Source organism: Hipposideros armiger, unplaced genomic scaffold (genome assembly GCF_001890085.2).
Source record: "Hipposideros armiger isolate ML-2016 unplaced genomic scaffold, ASM189008v1 scaffold_501, whole genome shotgun sequence".
NCBI lineage: Eukaryota > Metazoa > Chordata > Mammalia > Chiroptera > Hipposideridae > Hipposideros > Hipposideros armiger.
In genome coordinates, this window is record NW_017731851.1 from 1,136,536 (window position 1) to 1,163,765 (window position 27,230).

Here is a 27,230-nt window from a genome sequence, read left to right on the forward strand (position 1 = left end):
AGTCTGGACCTGTCTTAGCTGCAAAACCACACTCATGCGGCCGGACTTAGATGGAGGGAGGCGTGTTGGATGGGCGGCCAACAGCTGGGAGTTGAGGAACCCAGGGGCCGAAACTAAGATAGAGGTCTTACCCCAGGACCTCGATGGGGAACACAGAGGTCTGCTCAGCAGTGGTGTACCAAGGGTCAGCACTCCAAAGATCAAGTAGCCTCCCCATGTCCTGAAGGCAGCCATTGGGGTCGGGGCCATGAACATATCATCATCAAGATTCAGGAACCAGATAAAAACTAGGCCAAAAACTGTGAGGATTGGAAAAGGCAGGGCTAGCGCCACTCTCCAGGAGCTCTTGGGAAGGTGTGATAGGCATCCATGATGAGGTTTTATAATGAAAGCCTTGTTTTGGCTGATCCACTGAAGGTTAGTTGTAGGCCATGGGTGTGTTCATGGGAACACGACACCTATGGGAGGGTAGGCATCTGGGCCTGGTGGGCAGGAACCCTTTGATCAAATTCTTACCAGCCTCTCTTCTTTATCTCCCTTTTAAAAATGAACAACAGAAATTTATTTCTCACAGTTCTGGAGGCTAGAAGTCTGAGATCAGGGTGCCAGCATGGTTGAGTTCTGGGGAGGCCTTCTTCTGGGTTGCAAGACTGCTGAGTTTTTGTCGTGTCCTCACATGGCCAAGTGCAAAGAGAGGGAGCAAGCTCTGTTGTTTCAGCCTCTCTCTCTGACTCTGCTACTGACATGGCTTTTGTGGTTTTAAAAAGGCTACCATCTCTCTTCCTGCTCTAGCCAACCATAAATCACCCCTTTTTCATCAATTGTACCCCAAAATGAAGTCAGATCATGAAATAGTGAGCCTATGAGTTGGCATGTTTGAAACTCGAGTAACACCACTAAAGCTGTGAACCTTTTTCCCGTTGTAGTTGTCTCTGGTAGAAGGTGCAGGTTCCTAACCACCCACCGCCTGCTCTGCCTCTGCATGCCTTTCTCGTCTTTGTCCTGACAGGAAGCTTGGGTCTGGCCTCCCTGCGATAAGTGAGTCTGTACCTGGTTCCCCAGGGAGTGTCAGGACCAGAATGTTTATTCCAAATGTCTCACCACTCATGTTTCTTTAGCTTTCTTAAATCCTTTTTGTCTTTTTATTTCCTGTTGGGCCAGTATCTGCCATTCTTTCCACTCAATCAAAAGGTTGAATGAAACAATGTTTGTTCATTGGATTTCCCATAGAACACGCAGATGGAGAGTATTGTGAAGGCAAATTGTATGTGTGTCCCTCAGCCTCTGCCCTGGGCCCTGTGCACAACCTCAGGTGCGTGTCCACCTCCGCGTGGTGTATAGCCGCTCCCTCATCTCTCAGCATACAATTTCAGCTTCTTTGCAAACCCCTTCTCCGTCCTACACTGCTGTTCCAGCTCAAGCTGTATTTCCCATTAGTATTTTGAGCACTGCAATATATCCCATTCCTTCCTTCTAGCTCTTTGGTGGTAGTTGTAGAAATACTGTGCTTTTGAGAAGAGGGTCTGACAAGCATATACATGCAGTTTTGGCCTTTGCTTGACACCAGTCTGTTTCTCTGCTGTTCTTTTTAATTAAAAGGGAAGAGGTGTGAATGTGGGCTGAAGACAGGACTGGGGCCGTCCGGACTTGAGTCCGATCCTAGCTCTGACATCAAGTCTCCCTCCAGCCTTGGGCAAGTTCCTTANCTATATTTTAATAAAAATTTTATAAAAACATTCAATAAAAAAGGAAATATTTGTATCAGTTTATCTTTAACATTGCTAGTCTTTTGTTCTTCAAATGTTTTGAAACCTAGTCAAATCTGCCGAGTTTTCCCATTATTGCCTCTGTGTTTTCTGTTCTGTTTATAAAGGACTCTTCCACCCCAAGATTACAATAATATCCTTTTCTAGTAATGTAGGAGTTGTATATTTGAGTGAAATGCTTTCATCCATCTGAAATTTGTTCTTGTAAATGTCATGTAGTAAGTGGAATTTCTTTAAAATTCCCCATTGAGTTGGGTGTAGAAGCTAACAGCTAAGAGAAAAGATGGATGGAGCAACTCAGCTGCCTCTTGGATGCCCTGCTTGGGGAAAGCTTGTTTGCTGAAAACACAGAGGATTGTGCTGTTGGCCAGCTTAGAGTCCCATCTGCTTCCTACTGAGAATGACTCTCATACTTTGTGTCTTTAGCACCAGCCTTTCCCATGTGATTTTAGTCCAGGCTTTAGAGGTTCAGAGGGGTGTGTTCAGGGCTGCGTTTTACTGTGTGTGAGGACAATATGAAGAATCACTGTGGGTCATGAGTATTGAGTTTCAGAGAGGGCCAGGACTCTCCTGTCCCCAAGGCCGGGCCCTATCCTGGTGGGGTGAGCAAAAAAACACGAGTTCCGAGCTGCTCTAAGACCCTAAGATCCTCAATGCTTCCTGGCTTAACTTCAATGATGGTACGTATCTCAGTGCCTGGCACTTGTTGAGGACTTAAACATATTTATTTGTTGAATTGTTAGAAAGCGATTAGAAAGGAAGTCCTCTAATCACATGGTTGGCTTCTTTGGTGACTAATCTTCATCCTGAAGCTATCTGGGGTCCCACCCCTAGTCACCTCATTAGTATAAACTCAGCTGTGGTCAAAAAGAGGTTTATTATGAATAGCAAAAGACACTCTAATCACTCATAAAATTCTAATGGTTTTAGGAGCTCTGTGCCAGGAAACAGAGACAAAGACTAAATACATATATTTTTATTATGCCACAATAAGATAAGGTACCTATAATAAGCCCTTATGGAGCTTAGAGTCTGGTGGGAGAAAACCACAATACAAATAGACATAATGTTTTATATGTTGGAAGGTGATAAACGCTATAGGAAAATAAAAAGCAGAGTAGTGTAAGGGGGGTTAGGAGTATAGGTGGGTAGAACTGGCAAATGTTTTACAATTTTAAATGTTTCAGGGGAGAGCTAATTTAGTTTTAGACAAGAACTCAAATACTGTGGTTGGTACAGAATAGAATCACTAAAAGAAAGGACCTGGAGGGCATGATAAGAANATAAGATCCATGGGTGCTGAGTCTCTAATGGGCTTCCTGGGGCAGAAACATCACATATGTGTTGCTGCATTTTCATTGCCAGGGAATGAATGGACTCTGTGTGATACCTCATGAGAGGGAGAAAGCATAGGGAGCCCATGCATGGATCCCGCCAGGCTCCACCCAGGTCTTTTTCCTTTATGATCTGTCTGCGCATTCCTCCTATGTTACTTAATAAATCTTAGCCATGAGTACAACTATATGCTGAGCCCTGTAAGTCCTCCTAGCCAATCTCTGAACATGGGAGTGGTCTTGGGGACCCTTTTCGCACACTCTCACCAGTAGTGAGAGCTCCTATTGGCCCATGACCTTGCCAGATTTGGTAGTTCTTATGGACTGAATGCCGAATGCTTGTGCCTCCTAAAATTCCCCCAGTATGATGGTACGGGGTGGGGCCTTTGGAGGTGATGAGGTCATGAGAGTGGAGCCCTCATGAATGGGATGAGTATCCTTATAAGAAAGAAGAGGCCAAATAGCTAGTTTGCTTTCTTTCCATGTGAGGCTAGAAGGAAAAGTCAGCAGTATGCCACCCAGAAGAAGGCTCTCGCCAGAACCCTACTGTACTAGCACCCTGATCTCCAGCTTCCAGCCTCCAGAACCGTGAAAAACAAATTTTTGTTGTTTATAAGCCACCCAATCTATGGTACTTTGTTATAGCAGTCCGAATGGACTAAGATAGTATTATTTGACTTTCTAATTTTTGCTAACTTGATAGATGCGAAAGAGTATCCCATTATTTGGACTTTCATTTTCTTGACTGAGGAAACCTAATGAAGTTGACCAACTTTTCATATGTTTAGTGACCGTTTGAGTTTCCTCTTCTGTGAAGTGCCTATTCATAGTCTTTGCTCATTTTTCTTTAGATTGTCGTATATTATTGAATCACAGAAATTCTTTACATCTGACACTAATTCTTTATTATGTGCACAAAAAATAACTTCTCCCTGTCTGTGGGTTGTGTTTATTTTTTTAGAGTACGTTTTGTTTTATGGAACACAAATGTTTTTTGTTTTGTTTTGTTTTTTTAATGTTTTATGTTTTAACATATTCAAATGAATGAGTCTTTTCCCCTATGGGGTGTGTGTGCGTGCATGTGTGCGTGTGTGCGTGCATGCATGCGTGTGTGTGTGTGTGTGTATTTGTCTTATATGTCTTTTGAGAGACTATATAGAGTAATGACTAAAAACATGGGCTCTGGAGCCAGACTACGTGGGTTTAAATCCCAGCTCCATCACTTACTGTTCAATTTACGTTAGGTTAACCTCTCGGGACCTCCATTTACTCATCTGTAAAATGGAGATAAAACTGTTTCATGGTTCTTGCTTATTAGGTAATTGTAAGGACTACATGGTTAAACATGTAAAATGCTTAAAATAGTGCCTGGCACGTAGTTGGTGCTTAGTAAGTGTTAGCAAACATTATGGTTTAAGAGAACTTCTCTTATCCCAAAATGATGAAGACAGTATCTTGTTTTCTTCCTAAATTTTTCAAGTTTGGCTTTTCAAAAGTAGTCTTCAGTTACTCTTCCTTTCCTTTTCCATTCCCTTCCCTTCCTGAACAAATTATTTTTAAGTGAGGTAGAACAGGGTAGATGTCCATGAGGGCCGAGCGGAGAGCCTTGGTGGCCCTGAGCGGGTATAAGGAACTAAGGGAGGTGAGGAGGGCATCCATGTAGGAAGGTGGACTGGTGTGGAGAGTCAGACCCCAGTCACAGTGAGGAGGATATCTACCTAGTGGGGTGGCCCAGTGTGTGGAGTCAGAACCTGAGCAGGACTGAGAGGAAGGAAAGTGTGGGTATCAGAGCCCTAGTTGTATAAGGTGGGATCTATGTGGGGACAAGAATGGTGGCAGAATGGGACATGAGTTATATCTGGGGTTGGGAGGGGGGGCATTGATCAAACAAGTAAATATACATGTNGATATCAGGGTGGGGAAGAGAGCATGGAGCGGCACTGCTGCTCCGATGCTGTACACATACGTCCACTCCGTTCTGCTGGGGTGGACTTAGTGACACGGCCACACCTCATTACAAGGCTTGGGGAATGCATTCCCTACCTGGGCAACTACGCATCAAGTCATTACTCTGTTATTATGGGCGAGGAGAGAATGGATTTTAGCCAGCAGCCTCCCCACATCCTATTCTTTTAAATCATTCAGGTACTTTACGAGTTCTGCATTCCAAGCCAGCCCTCAGAACCAGCTCCATGGGTGTGAGGGCTGCACAGCTGCACGGGATTCCGCACTCAGAGGGGCCCTGCACTTCATTCAATGCTCTGCCTTTTCCATCTTGAAATTCTAAATAATTTTTTAACAAGGCACCTCTATTTTCATTATGCACCAGGCCCTCCAAATTACACAGCCAGTTCTGCCTGCCATTTCCCAAATTAGCATTTTCATTCCACCCAATTCAATATTTACTGAAAATCCATTTTGTATTATAGTAAGACACCATAAAGATCACGTGAGAGGTGCAATGATAAGATTCAATATCAGGGGTCTTACGATCCAGTAGGGGGATGAGAGAAGTGTAGTAAGGTGTCATTCTTAAGGTTTGCTCACACACTGCTGTGACTATTCCTGGGAATGAAAGGTGGCCTCTGATGGGTGGTGGTGAGGGCAGGGGCGGGTGGTTGGTGGCATAAGGTATTAGCTCTGGGTAGGATATTTTTAAAGTGAACTATTTCAAGCATACAGAAAATATAGAGAGTAATCTTACAAATCTCTCTGTACCCACCACCTAGTTTTGTCACTTCTGAACATGTTGCCATGTTTCCTTCAGATATTTTTTAAAAATTTAAACATTACATGTACAGTTGAGCCTGCTTTGTGTCTCTCCCTGATCTTGTTCCCTTTTATCCCCATCTAGAAGCAATCACTTCCTAAAATCAGTGTTTATAATGCCTATGCACGTCATAGTATTGTTTACTTCATATACATGCATCTGTAAGTAATCTTTAGTACTTGCACATGTTTTAAATTTTATTAAAATGACATAATACTTTATGTATTTATTAATTTACAAAAACTTATTGATTAGCTACTATGGCCAGGCACTGAGGGAGGGGCCCATTCTGCCCAGCTCCCCTGAGCTGGTGTGCCACAGTCTGTCACCAAGTGCACCAATGCTGGAGATGCTCTCCCCATGTCCACAAGGTCGAGTCATGCCATTCCATAGCAGCACATGCCAGCCAGCCCTCCAGTCATCGGTGAGGACAGCCAAGATCAGTGCAGCAATGCTGTGGCCTAACCCCATGCCATCCATGACCCGGAGGGACCACCTCTAGATACCTACTTAATTCAAGGACAATATACCATTTCTCTGCTCAATCTGGCCAAGCTGAACCAGGTGGCAAGATAATAGTCTCACTTTGCCGTGATGCATGATGGGTCTGGATTTGCTGGAACTGACTCTCATTCCCAATGGGTGAAAGGGTACTGGGCAAGTTTGGATGCATCTAGTCAAACCATCTATGAACTTGCAATTCCAAATAACTTAATTGGCTGCATAATCAGGTGCCAAGACACTAACACTAATTAATGAGGTCTGCCAGATGTCCAGGGCCCAGATCAAAATTGCCAATCCAGTGGAAGGCCCTTTTGGTAGGCAGGTAACTATCANTGGGGCTCATCAAAACATGTACATTCCTCAGAAAACTGTTGAAATCTCCTTGAAGTGACTATTACACCAACCAGGTAAAGAGACTTAGAACTGAAGGTGGCTTTGGAAAGCATTTGGTCATCTACTTTAACTCCTCATTTTATAGAGGAAGGAATTGCCCAAAGCCAGTGCAGAGAATTCGTGGGCACCAGATCTCCTGACTTCTCATTTAGAGTTTCCCCCAGTATATTGTGCTGTAGAGAGTTGGGGTTACTATGTATATTTTTTGTGAATGAATATTTAGGAATGAGTTTTCTCCTTGCTAACAACTCTGCAACCTCATAGGGCTAAGTCCTGGAAGCCATGTTTCTACCAGGTAACCCTGCTTCCACTATAACTGATCAGTTGGACCCATTCAGTTCTCATTCTAGGATTTTGGACTGAGTCCTGGAGTTAGGAATTGAGTCATGTAAGATGCCTAAGCTGTAGAAGAAAGGTCTTAAAATTCCTTTACTGAAGTCCTATAAGCTGTCTTGTGTTAGTTCTTGGATTTCATCCATCCAATAAAATCCTTGTTTTATTGACATTGACTCAGATTGGTTTCCGTTATTTGCAATCAAGGAAGTCTTAGCCAAGAACCTTAGAAGCTGAGGAAGACAAAGCACATCAGTTGCTTTCAGGTTTGAGTTTTAGTTAAGACCTTGATGTAGGTTATTGCATCATTACCATGTAGGCAATGGTTATACAATTAAAACATGAGGGCTATTTGAAGACAGTCTACCTGGAACTATGAAGAGATCAAACACTCACTGTGAGGGGCTTGTCCTCAAGGAGCTTATGTTCTATTATGTTCTGCTAAGGTCTTAATCTGTGTATTAATAATGGTTATATAAGAAAGTGTGAAAAGTGCTTGAGTTGAGTGTTCCAGAGAGCAAACCCCTTTTGGAAGCAACCTGTTTCTTCATTTATAAAGTACGAATGATAATACCTTCATCCCAATGTGAGGAAGAGTAATTACATTAATTTGAAATGAAATAGGATAAAATTAAAATGAGATGAAATGAAATAAAATGAGAGAGTCTTGGATTCAAATTCTATTCTGCCTTTCATTAGCTGCATGTGCTTGGCAAATCACTCAACCTCCCAGAGCTTGGTTGGCCTCATGTAAAATGGGGTGTGTGTGTGAAAATAACTACTTAACAGAATTATTTTGAAAGCTTCTGGCTTACAATAGGAACTTGGCACATGATAATGTTCCTCCCAGTCCTATTATGTCTTTACAGCCTTCTCTGTTTGCCATGGGTGGGTTACAGAGTCACAGCCTTTGCCACATGATTATTATAGCTTGGGGAAGTCAGAGTTTATAAACAGAGATGACAGTTTGAGAATGGGAAGGACTCAGCCCAACCCACCTGAAAGAAAATCTCTGAGAGGAGCCAGCCAGGTGCACAATAAGCCTTTTGTATGGCTAAGATGAGGGGCAGCTCAGCTGTGTGTGTGTGTGTGTGTGTGTGTGTGTGTGTGTNCAATACTTCTGAGATATACCTGCCAAAGACACATAACCTGAATCTTATAAGAAGGAAATATCAGACAAGACCACATTGAGGAAAATTGCTACAAAATTCTGGCTTATAATCTTCCAAAGACTGAGGAGCTGTTCCAAAACAAAGAACCAAAAAGACACACCAACTAAATCTAACACATGATTCTGAAATCAGTTCCTTTTGCTATAAAGGACATTATTGGGATAGTTGTTGAAATTTGAATGGAATCTGAGGATTAGATGGTGGTGACCTATCCATATTAATTTACTGACGTTAATGGCTGGCTATATTGTGATGATGTAGAAAAACACATTTTTTAAAAGAAATATACAAACTATTCAGGGATAATAAGGCATCAGGTCAGCAGCTTTCTATTAAATGGTTCAAGAAAAAAATTATTTCTATATACTAGTAACTTTTCTGTAAATTTGTGATTGTTTCAAAATTTAAAAATGATTAAATAAAAGTGGCTTATTTTTAAAAAAGTAATTTGATCCATTTCGAATTTATTTTTGTGTATGGAATGAGACAGAGAGAACGAACTTTGTTTTTTGATGTTTTCATGTAGATAATTCGTTGTTAATGCTGAATACAGAATTTTAAAGTGAGATTTAGAGAGGAAGATATTCTAGGAAGATAAATGAGAATGTTTAAAGACAGGGAGACAAGAAAATGAAAGCCTTTTAAGAGTTTGGTTTCGCTCAATTATAACACATACACAGAGACTGACAAGGAATAAAGCTTAAAGGGTAGACTGGAGACAAATCATTAAAGGTCTTTAATGCCAGGTGGGGGTTTTATATGTAATTTTAAGGGATATCAGGATATTGAAAACTTAATTAAATGAATCCTTTTGAGAAGCCTCTCCTTCTCCCTCCTACTTCCTGTTTCTCAGGGTTGAGTGGGTTCCTATAATTCATTCATTTATTCATATTCTCTTTCTCTCCTGTCCTTCTCGCCTTCTCTTTCCCTCTCCCCTCTATTTTAGTACACTAGGGTTGCTATAATAGGATACCATAGACTGGGTGGCTTATAAACAACAAAAATGTATTTCTTACAGTTCTAGAGGCTGAAGTCTAAGATCAAGATGCTAGCAGATTTGATGCTAGTGAGGACCCACTTCCTGGTTTGTAGATGGCTGTCTTTTCGCTGTAACCTTACGTGGCAGAAGAGGCAAGGGAACTCTCTGGGGGTCTCATTTATAAGGGCATGGATGTTTGGAGCCAGGGCCTCAGATACCTGCTAGTGTAGGTAGGAACTGATACTATGCCCATAAGACATCTTGTTGCATGAGACACAGTGACTACCAGGCAGGTAAAAATGCAGGCTTGGTTCCACCTTCCTGTAGGCTGGATGCTGTTGGTTGTTATTGCTAAGGATTATCATGTACACTCAGGCATCAGTAAAGAGTAGAGATATTAAATGATAGTTCCTGAACTTTCTCCATGCTTACACTTATCTTTGAATGTCTGCTGTCCCAGCTAAAGTGGAGTTCCTATAAAACAGAAGAAAGGAAACAAGTAGCATGGGGGGTCCCTCAAAGGCACCCAGAACTGCTTTTGCTGTCCCTCTAACACTAACCACTGCTTACTCACTAGGAGAGAGGTGGGCTCAGTATGGCCTGGGGGCCAAATCCAGCCTCGAGTGTTCGTTCCATTAGGGATTGTTTACTGGTTCTGTGGTACAACAGCCAAGCTGAGTGGCTTCTACCAGAGACTATATCACTTACAAAGTGGAAAACGTTTACCCTCTGGTCCTTTACGGAGAGTTTGGCGACCCCAGCATGAGAATGTTAACACCATGAAGACAGAGGCTGTGTCTTGTTTGCTGCTTTAGTCCCAGAACATGGAGCACTGAATATTTTCTGCCCCTCTGCTTCCCTCAGTCCTCTCTCCCTTCTGTCTTACCACTTTGCTTCTCTAGTAGCCATAAGAACAACTCAGTGGTCAGAATCATTCAAGACCACAGAGATTGCTGAGCTCTGGTAGAAAATGAGACTAGTAGCACTGCTCAGCTGTGTGCCTGGAATGCTGTCTGACCTGGTATTGTCTGTGCAAGGCTTTTATGACCCCTAAAACTCACCATGACCCAAGACTATGGGATTTGGATCCAATAAGCTGTGGTTCCTCATGAAAGTTACCAAAGTACAAGACCAAGACAATGACTAGTTTGGGCAAAGCTTGACTCACAAGACATACACATCTAAGCCTCCATACAGGCACCTGCTCAGAAAGCTGAGTGTGTGACAGAGCTTTGAGAAAGGCTCTGAGGAGAGAACCTTTTGCGAGTTCTCATACCATCTATGTCTCAATTCTTAAAGTAATAGCAGCTCACAAACTGCTAAATAATGACCTTCATTAGGACCTAAGTTCAAATTTTGACCTCTTGGCTTCCTTGGAGTTCCACATTGGACTATGTTGGTGCAGAACCAGCGGTCCCACAGCTTACTCCTCTTTTCATCCCTTTCCTGGTTTTCCAAGGGGCCTCATATGCCACGTGTAGACATGAGCCTGCATGACCAAAGACCACCTTTGACCCAAAGAAGAGTCCCCATATAGGCCTGAAAAGCAGGTTTTAGAACATTTGGGTCTGGTAGGCATGTCTCTTCGATATGGGAGTGAAGTAATTGGAGGAGGACCACCCTGGGGCCTGTAGGGAAGGCTGGAGGGCCAGCCAAGTAACTTAATCTTTCTGGGACTTGTTTTCCTTTTTCATTAAAACAATGCAAAACAAAACAATTATATAAGGGGTTAGTATTTTTTAAAAATGGAGATATTTTCTAGTTCTATAAGCCTGTGATTCTGTGAATCTGAAACTTCTATTGTCTAAACTTTCCCCAACTTGACAACCACCTTGGACAAAATGTGGTAGAAATTCTGCCTTGTGAAATAAGGAGTCACAAACTATTCATCTCAGGGGACCTGCTGAGATATTCGATATTACTATATTGAAGAACCAAGCCTGAATAAGCTGGGCCTAGAGGGCTGAGTCCTTCTGGTGCCTGAAGCAGCTGTCCCACAAGGATGACGCTGCAATATTTCCAGGGGAAAACGTCTTCCTTTCCCCACAAGGCCCGCAGGCCTGCTGGTGTAGCACTTCCTCCTCATTGGAGGCCCCAGTGCAGGCACCCAGGGTGACACAGGGGCCCATTCTTCCAAGCCCACAGCTTTGCTGACCTGTCATCTGCACCACTTTACCATTCCTCTCTCTTTCCTAAGCCACAGCAGGAGGTACAAATGAAGCACTCAGTAAGCTTTCTACTCATAGTAAGAGACATTCTCATTTGATCCCAGCTATTCCAAAACCTTGAGCTCCCCAAAGAAAAACTGGAAGCTCAGAAAACCTGGCAGCAAGTTGTATTCCTGGAACATCCCCGGAGTGGTCTTATTTTCTGAATCTACTCTTTTCGTTTTCTTCTCCCCTTCTTTGTAAATCTCCCTTATTAAGCCAGATTGGGAGCCCTTTCAATAGACTAGCATGTTCTCAGGAGACTTGGGCCAAGCTTGCGACTTGACTACTTGTCACACCCAAGCAAACTGTTGGCATGCTTCCTCCTCCTCGATTTTTTTTTCCTGCTTCTGTTTTGTGACTGGTATTTTTTAAAGCATGGTACCCCTGTTGCTCCTTTGCTGCTGCCTTTAGCTTATTGGAGAAATCATTTTCTTGGACCCACTTCATTTCTGTATATTTTTTGCTGGGTTTTCATACTGTTCAGTTGGTAAGTATTTGCTGAGTGTTTTCTGTGTGTCAGGAGCTGAGGAAAATGACAAAAAGGGACACAGACCTTGCCATTGGAGAGCTGAGGTGTAGTAGAGACAGGCAGCCAAACTGAACTTTCCTCCACAGGACAAGATATTATCTATACCTGACCCCTTCCAGGCCATGATGCCTTTCTAAAACCCTCAAAACCTACCACGCATGACAGCTGGACTCTGCTTCCTGCTTAGTCTTCTTCCCCATGATGCTATAGTTGCTCATTTAAATTATAAACCCAGCCAGGATGCACCAGCATGATGAGTATCAACAGCACACTCCTGGGCTTTCCCAACCTCCGTTCTAAACCTCGATGAAATGGTTTCATGGCTTTGGTCATTGGTATTATAGATTACAAAAAAATAGTCAAAACCAGATTAAGCTCTGAGGCTACCAGTTTTGTAATTCCTACAGTTATTTGCAAAGCGGCCAGCAGTAGTTGTGCAGGATTTCAAGTTATGTAGCCCTCTGCCCTCTGTCTGTTTCTTGAGAAGCACAGGACTCTCCTTGCCCAGGGGAAATGTGTCACCATCTCGTGTTTATTTTCTTCCATGTCCCCTTCTCAGTAACAGTTATTGATTCCCAGCATCTTTCTCTTTTTCTTCCTTCCCCTCCCCCCACTCCACTCCCAGATTCTGGAGTAGAGCCATGGTATAATGTGCTTTGAGACACACTGCTCTAGAAAGTGTTTGAACTAGGAAACCCATCTGTGGGTCATGGAGGAGACTGCCTTGACAAGGAAGTCCATGTGGTCTTCTTGTCCACAAATCTTTTGAAATGGTTTGATTCAAAACTGCTATTTTCTGATTCTTGGTGAGCTTTCTTATAAACAATTAGATGTCCTGTGAACCACTGCCTCCAAGCATCACTACAGAAGATGCACATGTCAGCACTGTGGAAATGGCACGCCACTGTATGCATGAAGCCTTGACCTATATAAACAGTTACAAAGACATGTGGAATCTCATATCCAACAAAAGATCCACTCTCACTTGTCCTTGTCTCTTCTTCTCCTGTTAAATTATGGCTATGAGGTAGGCACTCAAATAAGCTGGGCAAACAGACGTGAAACCTAGATTCAAATGACACCCACCCATGGAAAATGTTCACCCATTGCAACTTGGGTGCTTTCTTCAAATCCAATAAAGAAGACTTGATGTGAAACATGAAGACTAGTCCATCCACTTCCAGCTCAGTGTTGCAAAGTCTTGCCGTGATTGGCACTCCGGTGGCGATAACTTTCACAGAAAGTTTTAAGTTTTAAACAAAGAATGTGTAAAACCAGATGGTGAATATCAGGGACATCAGTGAATTCGGATAGTTTGTGATAAGTATGTTTGCATTTTATTTTCTCCTTAAAACTCACACACACACACACACACACACACACACACACACACACACACACAGAGGCAGATCCACTTGAGGTGAGAGTGATAGCAAGGTAAAGCTACTAGTAGGATGGACCAGGATTTCTACTTCTGTGGTTTGGATGAAAAGGGTTTTTATTCATTTGGCTGGGTCAGTTTCACCATCAGGTGTCCCCAGTGAGCCAGTCAGTTTTGGCTTCCTTCTGAAAAAGCCCCCTTTGGAGTTCTGTCAGCCTCACAAGTGTTTGTTTCTGCTGCCGAGGCCTTACTTATGCTGGCTGGTCGGATCGGAAGACCATACGGCAACAGCTCCTGCACTTTTAGCTGCTCAGAGCTCCCTTCTTGCTTCAGCAAATGAACAATGTGGAAGGAGATCAGACCTGTAGAAGGAGATCAGAGGGATTTCATCATTTTGGTTTTCTGAAGAGATGGCACAATGGCTTTTTGATTTTAAAAATTAAAGAGCCATCAATCAATCACTGAAGGAAGCTCGGCCAAGGACACTGTAATTCTGTCAGCTCACCAAGGTTATGGGCTAAGCTTGTTCGCTCGTCTGTAAAAAGTTTGGAATGGATGACTCCTCAGATCCCTCCGGCTCTACAATACAGATGTCGTAAAGACCCACACCTCCTGTGTACATACATGCTTACATCTTAGAGGGAAGCTACACCCTCCGTGTGGTTTCTGAAGGCTGTCATGGTGTCTTTAGATTGTTTTTTAGCCCAAGAAAGTTACAAAGCTCTCCCTGTCTTAAAAGCCAAGAAGTCATAGTTTAGGTCATCCTTGAGGTGCAGAATTCCCTTTGTCTACTTCCTACAGAGGGGGCTCCAGAAAAGCATGAAAAATTGACTGGGCGATGGGAGAGTGGGGAGATATTGGAGCTGGGTTTAGGGATAGCAGGCTCCTGATCAAAGCTCAGGCACTAAGTCCAGCTCCTTTCCTTGGTGGACACCAAAGTGACTTTTCTAACTGGAGAGACATGGTCTCCCCAGCTAAGAACATGCATTGAGGTGGGGCAAGGGTCCCAATCAAGGCTGTAGGTACTTCTGAAACTAATTGATAAAGATATAAGTTATATGTAGAAACCCTGTAACAATGTGTAAGAATAAACATCAGAAATTTATCTGAGTTGTTCTTGATTTTGGAAAACACATGTGATGGTCACTCAGTTATTAACCCATTTAGGAAGATTCTAAGTTGACAGATCATCTATCTACCATCTAGTCATCTATCAAAACCTTGACCCTCTCCTGTTTGTATAAAACAGATTCCACAAAATCTCATCCCAGAAGATATTTTTCAGGACTGAATCCTTTAAGGATTTATACAGTCTTGATAAGGAGACATACTGATCACTAGATAATGAAATATCAGTGTGATCCTGGCTCACAAACTGGATGGTGAAGCCCCTTGCCTGCTGAACTTTCTGAAGCTGTGCTCTCACATTTGTTCAGAGGCAAATTGCGAACATTTTCTAGAACTTTCTAGAACTGAGAGAAATGACCTTTTTCTTATTTGAAGGATACTTTAAAGAAAATTGTTTTAAAATGGTAATGTAAACAAGAATGTAATTACTATTTGTTTCATGACATTTATTTTTTACAATGCTGTACAGAAGGATTTTTACAAATCTTTGTAAAGGTAGTATGTCATAAAGTCAGAGTTAGGTTTTCAATCATAAATTTATTATAAAAATATAGCAATTTAATACATGTGTTTCAGTAGGTTTTCTAATGTTTGTATGCTAAAATATGACAAACAAAATAGAAAATGGTCACATCCAATATGGGGGGAAGGTTTGGAACTAACTGCTGTATATCACAGACCATTAGCCCCCTCACCAGGCCAACAGATGACCTGGTGTTAGCCCTTTAAGAAAGACTATGCCAGGTGGGGGTGGGGAGACTACTGGTAGTTCCAGGTAATACTACCCAATTATTTATTCTGAGTTATGAAAGGGATTCATAACTGCAAGTGGCTTTCAAAGAATAATTTTCTACAGGTGTAAATAGCAAGTACAAGATCTATATATGAAAAAGAGTGGCTGGAAAAATCTTAGCAGAACTAACTTTCCCTGGACAGGTGCCTTTTCTTAGGCATTTCTGGGCCCCCTGGAGAGATGGTGGGAAAAGTCAACTTTGTCAAGTAACCATTAGGTCTCTACTGGTCAAGAGGAAGGGGAAATATCTACCATAGCACAACCTTGGAAAGAAGTGTTGAAATCATTAGTGGTATTTGTTTTTTCTCGAAAAAAGAAACTGATGGGAAGAAAGGAGAATTTTATAGCAAATAAAGTTTTGCACATCTTTGCTTATTAGAAAAATGCTTTGATTTCATTTGATTTACTTTCCAGATAAGTCTGGAGAGAATGGTTGAGTTAATTTGTCCCTTTAAAATTCTAGGCTTAAGGAACCATAAAAGATCCCAAATAGCTAAAGCAATATTGAGAAAGACGAACAAAGTTGGAGGTATAATGCTACCTGATATGAAACTATACTTACTATAAGGTGATGGTAATCAAAAGAGCATGGTATTGGTATAAAAACAGACACATAGAGAAATGGAACAGCATAGAGAGCCCAGAAATAAACCCATCCCTGTATGGTAAACTAATTTATGACAAAGGAGGCAAAGATATACAATGGAGTAAACACAGTCTATTCAGTAAATGTGTTGGAAAACTGGACAAATACATACAAAAAAAGTAAAATTCAACCACTTCCTTACATCATATGTAAGAATAAACTCAAAATGGATTAAGGACTTAAATGTAAGACCCAAAACCATAAAACTCCTAGAAGGAAACAGACAGTAAACTCTCTGACAATGCTCTTAGTAATAGTTTTTGGGTGTGTCTCCTTGGGCAAGGGAAACAAAATAAAAAAATTAAAAAATAAGACTACATTGAACCAAAAATTTTTTGCATAGCAAATAAAATCATCAACCAAAAATACAACCTACTGAATGGGAGAATATATTCACCAATGATATATCCAATAAGGGGTTACTATCCAAAATATATAAGGAACGCATACAACTTAATACAAAAAGACAAACAATCTGATTAAAAGATGGTCAGAGAACCTTAATAGACATTTCTACAAAGAAGACATACAGATGGCCAATAGACATATGAAAAGATGCTCAGTATCACTAATCATCAGAGAAATGCAAATTAAAACTACATGAAATACCACCTCACTCCTGTCAGAATGGCTATCATCAACAAATCAAGAAACAAGTGTTGGCAAGGATGTGGAGAAAAGGGAACACTTGTGCACTGTTGGTGGGATTGCAGATTGGTGCAGCCACTATGGAAAACAGTATGAAGGTACTTCAAAAAATTAAAAATAGAACTACCATATGACCCAGCAATTCTACTTCTGCACATGTATCCAAAGAGATTCAAAATACTACATCCCTATGTTCACTGCAGCATTATTTACAATAATCCCTCCAAGATATGAAAGCAACCGAAGTACCCATCAATAGACAGTTGGATAAAGAAGAGGTGGTGCATACGTACAATGGACTATTACTTGGCGATATAAAGAAGAATGAAATCTTACCATTTGTGACAACAAGGATGGATCTACATGGTGTTATTATGCTAAGTGAAATAAATCACACAGAGAAAGACAAATATCATATGATTTCACTTATATGTGGAATCTAAAAAAATAAACGAACAAACAAAACAGAAATAGACTGGTAGATACAGAGAACAAACTGATGGTTGCCAGGTGGGAGGGGGTTTAGGGCGGGGGGCTGGGTGAAAAAGGTGAAGGGATTAAGAAGTACAAATTGTCAGTTACAAAATAATCATAGGAATGTAAAGTACAACATAGGGAATATAGTCAATAATGCTGTAATAACTATGTATGGTGTTAGATGAGTACTAGACTTATCGGGGGGATTGCTTTGCAAATTATATAAATGTTTAACCACTACTCTGTACACCCAAAACTAATGTACTATTGAATGTCAACTGTAATTGAAAAACAGACAAAATTATAAAATAACAAGTATAAATAAGAAAAATAAATAAATAAAATCCCGGTCTTAAGCCAAGGAACCTGGATCCTGGTGGCTCCTCTAGTATTCTCTCTCTTTCTCTCTCTCTCTCTCTCTCTCTCTCTCTCTCTCTCTCTCTCTCTCTCTCTCTCTCTCTCTCTCTCTCTCTCTCTCTCTCTCTCTTTCTCTCTCTCTCTCTCTGGAACTGGGATGGGATGGGAGTGCTCCTTACATGGGGCTGGGGCAGGAACCTGGAAGCACATGTCCCAAGAGTAATCACAGTATCACAGTCCAGGATACATATCTTCTGTTGCTTCTTCCTTCATCACCTTGATATTTTTATAAAGAACAAATGACCCTCTTCCTAAAACAGACAATAATCCTTGCTCTAACCAAATGTGTCCACCATTGACATGAAGTGCTAGTTAATTCCCTTCCTTTGAAACACGAACACATGGCCAGACATGGGTATCAAGTATCCCAACACTAAGACATCTTAACATTCTCTACCTTCCCTGCTTCTTATTTCCAAAATCCAAGGTTTTTTTTTCACTCTAAGCAAAAACATATGGGAAAGTTCTTTTCAAGAAAGCTCTCCGATACCATCCAAATGGTTTCCTGATTACAAAAGGAACCCACACAAATAGGGATTGAAAAGTTCTTTATCACAGAACTGGATTTGGGAGTGGCAGGGATGTGGTAGAGACATAAAGAGGATGTGGTATGGGTGGGGCTCTCTGCAGGAGGCAAATCTGGGCCTTGGGGCCCCTCAGGCCCAGTGGACAGGTCCCTGGGCTGAGGACCTGCCTCAAGCAATGGATTGTGAAAGAGTAGCAGGGTACCTTGGCTTGTCTGCTGGCTCCAGCAGCTCGAGGGTGCAAAGGGAGGTCGTGAATTTCAGTCTGCTGTTTAGCAAAGTTCACAAATACCTAGAAGCAAAACAGAAGCAAGAGTAGATAGACGTTTTCAGAAAAATGGTACCTTCCACCCACCCACTCACTTAGTTTTCTCTTTTTCACAGTTAATATACAGCCCTGCAAGAGCAGCTTGTGTACAATAGGAGGGAAGGCTGGCCCACACGAAGAAGCCCAGCCACCAGTGCCCTGGACAGGGGCTTGTTTCTTCAAATTCTGAGCTAAGACAAAGGAGTTCCCATGGAAAGCTTCAAAGGACTTGGGGCACCCGAGCTTGGGGTATTCAAGACAAGTCAGCTCTCAGCAAGCAGCGTCCTCCTAAACCTCTAAAGAAGAAACAAAAAACGAAACAGGAGCCTGATCTCATGTCTCCTCTGTTCTTCATTCAATGGGCAATGTGGGCTTGACTCTTGCTCCTGTCTTCATCTGCTTACGACTGAGAAGAAGGTGCTGGTGAGCCAGTTTCTCAAAGGGTAAATGGAGACTTGTCTATGTCCACTGGTTTACTGAAGAGTCTTTAAGGACGTTTATTTAAAACAAACATACAGCAACAACAAAAACCCCCAGAAACAACTCAAATGTCCAGATAGATGAGTAGATAAATAAAACATGGTGTATATATATATATAGACAATGGACTATTACTCAGCTTTTAAAAGAAGGATATTCTGACACATACTACAACATGGATAGACATTAAGGACATTATGTCAAATGAAATAAGCGAAACAAAAAAGGACAAAATACAGTATATGCGTAAGTCCATTTATATGAGGTATATGGGGTAGTTAATAGAAAGTGGACAGTGGTTACCAGTGGCTAGGGGGGTGGCTATTGCTTAATGGATACAGAGTTTCAGTTTGAGAAGATCAACAATTTCTGGAGATGGATGGTGGTGATGGTGCTTGCACAACACAGTGAATGTACTTGATGCCACTGAATTGCACACTTAAAATAGGTAATTATATTATGTATATTTTACCACACACACAAAAAATGATCACATTAAAAAAAAAACCTGATACACGGCACGCACGTTTATCAAAACTCACCAAATTGTACACCTTAAAATGGGTGCATTTTATCATATGTAAATTAAGCATCAGTAAAGTTGATTTGAAAAAGAAAAAAAGTAAAGCCACCGCCATCAACCAGAAAGGATAAAATAAAGCCATAGTGTAGTGGGGAAGGGTGATATAAAGTCAACAAAGTTTGCTGATAACTAAAATAGTGTTAGAAAACAACTTCTGATATTCGGCATACCACCCTAATGGACAGATGGACCAGAGTGCTAAAACTCAGGCATGTCATGCCTCCCTCCTGCGTGGACTCCAGCCCAGGTTAGGCGGTCCAGCCCTGGTTTTGCACAGTCGTGCTCTGCACGTGGCCCACCTCGGGCGACTTGCCTGGTCCAGCGTGGTCTGTGTGACCGAGTACTCCTCAATGAGCAGACTGTCCTTGTGGGAGATGAGCAGCTGGAAGATCCTGGCCAGGGAGGAGGAGGAGACCTGGCACTGCAGCATATTGTGGTGTCTCTCCCTCTGCACGCTGTCCGGGAAGTTCCCCTGGAAGAACTGCTCCACAGGGTTCAGGTCGGGAAGCAAGCCATCCTTCGGGGACTTGATTTTCATTGTGACGATGTAGCCATCTCCAAACCTAGGGGATGCCCATGGTGGCGTGGTACAGGCCTGTTAGTAGTTGGGTCTAAGGCAGTCCCAAAATAAGGCATAGACTCATCAAAACTATTGGGGATTAAAGGTCCATACTATAAACCTTGTGTACATGTTTAAAACAAGGAGTAAAAAACCCCATTGTAGTTCCTGAAGAGATAGCTTGATCCAAGTTTTCAGAGGTCTAAATGTGTGTGTGGTGAAGTGGGTCACCAGACCTGTGTCCTCTGTCCAACTCCCAGAGGCCTGGATGTTCCCGGTTCCTATCCGTCTCACATACTTGCTGAAGTCAAAGGTGGTTTTAGTCCCCTGCAGAGATCACAGGCCTGCCACGAAGCACGTGAGGCCAGTGCTCCCTCAGTGGTGGAAAGGCTGCCTAGCCCTTTAAGAGGCTGGCCAGGTGGAAGCAAAGGCTTGGACAGGCAGCACTTCCTGTGGAAGCATCCAGAACACATGGGGCGGACAGGGCCAGGGCCATTGATCTGTGCTTCCCTCCTCCCCTCACCAGGTGAGCGGGTCACTGGCACATGGATAAAGAATGGTCCGCCAGAGAGTGTGTACATGGTCAGCTGGCTTCCCTCCCCCCTTACGTGCCGGTAAACTGTGTCACTTATAACTTCTTTCAATGTTATAACATGATCAAGGGTTATTGCCCTCTACAATAAAATGTCTTTACCTTTTAGCTCTGAAAAACTGACTGTCCCTCCACATGGGGAACAGTCCCCTTTCACCAGATCTACCATGGGGATACTGAGAAGTGAGAGGGAAAGGAGGAGGGAACATCATGTCTCCAGCAGCAGACACAGGGAGGGGCTGACACAGGCCTGATGACCTCACATGCAGAACCGCCCCTAGATATCTGTGCAGTGTCCAAGCTGTAGTTGCTCCAGAATCATGGGTCAAATATCCAAACACAGCTAATCAACTAGACCTTTCTCAGTCACTAATCTGCCCCGATGCGTATAAGGATGACGTGTTCTGTGCAGCACACTCCCTTGGGTATTTCTCGGCATAGATAAGGCAGGTTACGTGCTGTTCCTTTTACTAACTAGCATGGTGATTTTTATATTCTGGGCTCTCAAAAAGCATTTGTTAAACAAACAAGTGATAAATCTATAAATCTACCCTTCCTAGTTTATAATGCATATCAGAATGCAAGGGAAAATGGCATTATTATCATAACCTTATTTTAACCGATTGTCAGGTTTGGCGCACAAACCATTATTAATAACACATTATTTACAGCAGTTTACAATTTATGGGGACAGGGTAATCCTACTGAAGATTACTGGCATTGCTGGTTTGTTGCATAATACATGGTCATTTCTCAAACTCAAAATCATACAATATTCCAGAAAGGAAAACTGATTCTCAGGCTGTTTGGTCTCCTAATCATTCCTATGTTGGTTGTGGCCTCTTATTAAATAGGTCATCGGTCCTGGATTTGTTGGGATAAATAGTGGGATAATGAGGCAGTGGTACTATTCTCCCTCATCCCCGCCAGGCTCTGCATGCATCCCAATCAGAACCCTCCATCTGGAGACTGGGGGAGCCGTCAACCACAGGCAATTAGCCCAATATAGTTTCTTTCAGCATGATGGCTTTCTCCATCTGCTGCTGCAGAATGAGGCCTGGCCACCACTTGCCTCTGCACGTGGAGTGCGGGGGCAGCAGGACACTCCCAAGTGTCTGTAGAGAGCACAGGCCTAGTGGCCCGCGCCAGGAAGGTAACAAAGGCATCTCCCACCCCACCATCTCCTTACTTGGACTTGAGATGCTGAATGGTGCCCAGACACTGAAAGGTGCCCTTCACCATGATGGCCAGCCGGGTACACAGGGCTTCACATTCTTCCATGCTGTGGGGCAGGAGAGAGGAGGTGAGGGGTGTGGGGGACTCCCACCTCCCCGCCTGCTCCACTCCAGCCCCCGGGAATCTCTTGCCTGTGGGATGTGAGGACTACAGCCCTCCCTTCTCTGATGATGTTCACGATGGTGTTCCACAGCATGCGGCGTGCTTGGGGGTCCATGCCTGTGGTGGGCTCATCCTGTGGGGAGGCAGAGAGGGCAGGGGCTGGGCCTCGAGCCAGCCACCTCTGGTTACTGCATCCTCCTTGGCTGACTTCCTCTGAGCATTGTCTCCGGCAGACAGTGCACAGAGTCACTCCCTAGTCGGGTGAGACCTGGGGTACCCAGGTGCAGAGTATGGAAGGCAGGTGGTGAATCAAGAGAGTAAAGTTAGATCATGCACACCTGTAGACCATTTCATCCCAGGAATGGGTTAAGGTTGATTAAGGCAGTGGTAGCGCTACCTTAAAAACAAATGAAAACCCCCAAAACTTATACGTGTTTACAAGGAGGCAGGGATTTAGCCCATGTGCCTTTTCTTGCTCCCTCCAAGTCCTTCCTTCATAAACCCCAGACTGCATGGGCAAGGAGGCCTCAGGCCTGGGCCTGGTCTGGCTCCGGTGACAGTCACATGAGCCTTTGATTCTATACATATGTTTGCAAGGAGGCAGGGCGACTTTTCAGGTTTCCTCCAAGTCCTGCGACCCATGGTCTCAGAAACCCCACACCTTATGGGCACTGGGCCTCAGGCTCCGAGTCAGAGTCACATGAGCCTTTGAGCCAGGCCAGGGGTCGGCAAACTTTTGGGATGGAAGAGCGGGAAGGGGTTGGCAAACTGTGGCTCATGGGCCACATGCGGCTCTTTGGGCTCTGAAGTAAACTTGAAAATGAAAATAAAACTATCACAGTTTCATTTACAAAAATTTTAAAGGGTGTTATTCACATAATGGTGATTATGTAAAAATATATTTAGGGCTCTCGAATAATTTTTAAATTGTTGTGAGGGACAAGATTGGCTCTTCCAGGGGTCGGCAAACTTTTGAGACCGGACGTAACCAAAGAGCCGCATGTGGTTCGCGAGCCGCAGTTTGCTGACCCCTGATCCAGGCCAATGCTCCTCTCCATTTCAGATCCCAAACAGGCTTCCTCAGACAGCAGTAGTTTCTGAGTAGACACTGATATTCTACAGAGGGGCTGAACTTCTCCTCTGTGAGCCTGTGGCCCCACAAGAGACACCCAGGACTCAGAGTGAGAATTTTCAAGTTTCCCCGAAGAGCTGTGAACCAAACACTGGGCTGATTTGCTGACAATGAGCAAAACAGGGAACAGTCCAGACAGAAACAGACTGCTGCATTTTCTAATCTGCTGACCCAACCCTAGAGATGCACCACTTGCTCACGGTGCCCCTCACCAGCAGCAGCAGCGGCGGGCAGCCAATCAGGGCCATGGCGGTGGAGAGCTTCCGCTTATTGCCTCCACTGTAGGTGCCGGCCGGGCAGTCTGCATACAGAGACAGGCCCAGGCTCTGAATACTCCAGTTTGCCACCTAGGGAAGAGAAAGAAATCCCATTTGGGGGAGACAAAGAACCAAACACCCAAAACCTCCACCAATTCAAAGTCTTGAGCTTCCAGATCTCATAGGTCTAGGATGACAGACAAAAGCTAGGCCCAAACAGTGCCACCTGCTGGCTCATGCTCTCTGGCCATGAGCTTCAGGGGCCAGACGTCTCCTTTTCACTCTGTGCCTTAGATCCCAGTGTGCCGTCAGCTAAGCACCTGTTGGGTGCAGCCCCCTGAGAAATGGGCTTCAGCTTTACAAAGAGCAGAACAGAGCTTCTTACTATATGGCTAGGAGGGAGAGAGGAAAAGTCCTAGGGTCTGTTTGAGAAGATGGTGGGTCCATTGATTCCACCCCTCAATGAGGTTACACTTGAAGTCTTGTGCATCAGATGTATACTTAATGAGCACCCACTATGAGCCAGGCTCTGTACTAGGCACTGGAGAATAATGGTGAACTTAGCCATTGACCGTGATAATCGAAATAAACAGAATAATGACAGATTATAATAGTGCTTTGAGGGAACTCAACAGGAAACTATGATACAGAATAACAGGTGTGTGTGTATGTGTGTGTGTAAGTGTGTATGCTCACACACATATGGGCACAGAAATAAAACTAGGGATGTCAAAGGAGACAAACCCACCCTGCTTCTGCCTTCTGTACTTGTAACTGCCAGAATGTTCTTCCCCTAGATATCCACATGGCCCATTCTCTGAGCTCCTTTAGGTCTTCACTCAGAAAACCTGTGAGGCTTTTCCTGGGCCACCCTACCTGACAGCGCAAACCCCACCCCAACAATTCTTCCCTGCTTTATTTTTCCCCTAAAAACTTTCCACTCACAAATGTGAGTTTATTTATCTATTTATTGTCTGCCCCTTCCACTAGAATGTAAGCTCCATTTTTGACTTTTTATTTGGAATAGTTTGCAACTTACAGAAACATGTAAAAATAAGAATAGTACAAAGAATATTCATGAACCTTTTACTCTTTTTTTCTCTCTCCCTCTCTGAGACACACACAAACAATTTTTTTCAGGCCCATTTGAGGGTAAGATACATCATGGCCCTTCACTCCTAAATACTTTAGTGTCTGCTTCCTAAGGATAAGGATATTCTGTTACGTAAACACAGTGCAGTTATCGGGCCGGCCGAGTGGCGTGTTGGTTAAGAACTGGCTTGGGATGCCAGAGGGCCCCGGTTCGGATCCCACATATGAGGGCCAGTGACACTGCCCTCTTCAGCTAAGATGCTGAACAACAGCTCAACCTGGAGCTGGGCTGCTGTGAGTTGCCGGCGACGGCGTAGGCTGCAGCCCCTGTGGCAGTGGGTTGCCATGGGCTATCGTATGTAGCCAGCGTGAGCGGCCAGCAGCCGCAGTGAGCGGCCGTCCAGAAGCCAGCGACTGATGTGCCTCGCCAGGGAAGCGCGCAATGATGGTGCCAACTTGGGCCAGTGAAGCAACGTCCTCCACAACTAGACTGAAGAACAAAACGACAGCAATTTGTCTGTTCCCCTTCCCCCAATTCCCCAGCACTGTTCCCTTCCCCCCAATACCCCAATAAAAATCTTTAAAAAAAAACAAACAAAAAAAACACAGTGCAGTTATCGATGTCAGTAAATTTAACATTATTATAATACTTTAATCTACTGTTCATAGTTTGGTTTTGTCAGTTGGCCCAATAATATCCTCCGCGGCATATTTTCTCCGCAGTACAGCATGCAGCATAATGTCCATCAGCCATCGTGTCTACTTAGCCTCCTGTGATCAGGAATATTTTCATAGCCTTTCATTGCCTTTCTTGTCTGTCACGACTTTGATTCTTTCAAAGAATACAGCCCCTGTATTTTTTTAGAATGTTCTTTTAGAGTTTTTCTCTTTTCCAATCACAGTAGACATCCCATATTATTATATATTCATTTCAGGTATACAACATAGTGACTACACATTTATATAATTTATGAAGTGATCCCCCACTTGGCACCATACATAGTTATTGCAATATTATTGACTATGTTCCCTATGCTGTACTTTACATCCCCATGATGATTTTATAACTGTCAATTTGTACTTTTTAATCCCTTCACCTTTTTCACCCATCCCCTCAAGTCCCCTTCCCAGAGGGGGAAGTACTCTGTATCTATGAGTCTATTTCTGTTTTGTTTGTTCATTAATTTTGTCCTTTAGAATCCACATGTAAGTGAAATCATATGGTATTTGTCTTTCTCTGTCTGATTTATTTCATTTAGCATAATACCCTTTAGGTCCATCCATGTTGTCGCAAATAATAAGATTTCATTCTTTTTTATGGCCGAGTAACTTAGAGCAGGACAAATGTTTATCTGATGTTTCCTCATATGATTCAGGTTTTCATATTCTGAATCAGAATGTCACATAAATGAAGTTGTGTCCCTTCTCAGGGTATTACATCTAGGGGCATGAGAAATCCATCTGCCTCTCAGATAATGTTAATTTTGATCACCCAGTTAAGGTGTTGTTTAATTTCTCCATTGTAAAATGATTATGCTTCCACCTCGCAACCAATAAGCAATCTGTGGGAGATATTTTTAAACCAATAAATATTTTGCTTCTCATAAAAAAAATTTCCCCTAGATTTAGTAATCATTGATGATTCTTGTACACTCTAATCTATGATCATTGCAAAATGATTTTCCAACTTCATAACTTCCTCCTCATAACCAGTTGTCTCTCAGTACTTGATTGTAAGCAACAACTCTTCCTTCTCTCCTGTTTGTTTGTTTGCTTATTTATTTATTTATTCATTCATTTATTTATTTATTTAATAGTATTGACTTATGAATTACTATCCCCCCCCCAGTGTTTTATAATTTATCATGGTATTTAATTATTTTAATGTTCAAATTGTCCCATATATGGCTGTTGGGAGCCCCTTCAAGATGGCTCCTGTGTACTTGTGACATGCTTCTATTATTTTTCTTTTTAAGCACTTCTTTACTTTCTGGCATAAGATGCTCCAGGCTCATTTAATACCTATGCTGTCTCAACCCTAGGATTTGTCATTGTTTGAGGAGTCACAGTTTCTTTTGGTGGGGAATGGTACTAGATAACAAAATATGTGTTCATTGTTACTGGGCTATTTTTTCTTCTTAGCCTTTTCAGAGGACAGACGTACACATGCTCAAACGCACACATATATACATACACATGCCTAAGTGCAATTTATAGGAGCACATATGCATGCATGCACCAACTCATGCATATAAATATTTCATGAGTTTTCAGTGATATCTCTAATTCCAATACATCCCCATAGGGCTCTCTCTTGTTTTCGCCCTTTCCATATTTGTATGTCCTTTCTTCAGTAGTGAGAACTCTAGCCCTCAATATTAACACATTCATTCATTTACTTAACCCTATAACACATCTAAAATTGTTTCAGAATTGCTTTGCCCATGCCATTATAAAAAAAAATCCCTAACAAATGGACTAAATGTAGCTCAGAATTTGTAGTTTTTTTCCCTCTGCTTCGTTTATTTAAGACTAAGGATACAAAGTCAAGTACTGTGTCATCAGTTATTTGTATTAGTTCTTTTCTTCCCTTTTTGTATGATGATAATATGTATTTCAAATAAAATTAGATTAATTTGTTTCAGTGTTAGGATTTTCTTTTTGTTTTCATTTTTGCCCCTTCCCATTCTTATTTAGGTTTTTTTAAAAAGATTTTTATTGGGGGAATTGGGGGGATGGGAACAGTACTGGGGAATTGGGGGAAGGGAAACAGACAAGCTGCTGTCGTTTTGTTCTTCAGTCTAGTTGTGGAGGACGTTGCTTCACTGGCCCAAGTTGGCACCATCATTGCGCTCTTCCCGGGCAAGGCAGATCAGTCACTGGCTT

At 42.7% G+C, this 27,230-nt stretch overlaps 1 protein-coding gene across 1 annotated transcript in view; it reads right to left on the bottom strand.

The window, feature by feature from the left end:
- Window positions 1-13,470: 13,470 nt before the first annotated feature.
- ABCA4 (ATP binding cassette subfamily A member 4) overlaps window positions 13,471-27,230 on the bottom strand; it is a 131,783-nt gene continuing 118,023 nt past the window's right edge. The window contains exons 45-51 of the mRNA XM_019667548.1: window positions 23,208-23,342; window positions 21,893-21,996; window positions 21,715-21,807; window positions 19,688-19,937; window positions 18,210-18,296; window positions 17,600-17,731; window positions 13,471-13,733 (exon numbers count right to left, since the gene is read on the bottom strand). Coding sequence (XP_019523093.1) covers window positions 17,693-17,731; window positions 18,210-18,296; window positions 19,688-19,937; window positions 21,715-21,807; window positions 21,893-21,996; window positions 23,208-23,342 — 708 coding nt within the window. The 3' untranslated portion in view covers window positions 13,471-13,733; window positions 17,600-17,692. The remainder of the gene's footprint in view (window positions 13,734-17,599; window positions 17,732-18,209; window positions 18,297-19,687; window positions 19,938-21,714; window positions 21,808-21,892; window positions 21,997-23,207; window positions 23,343-27,230) is intronic.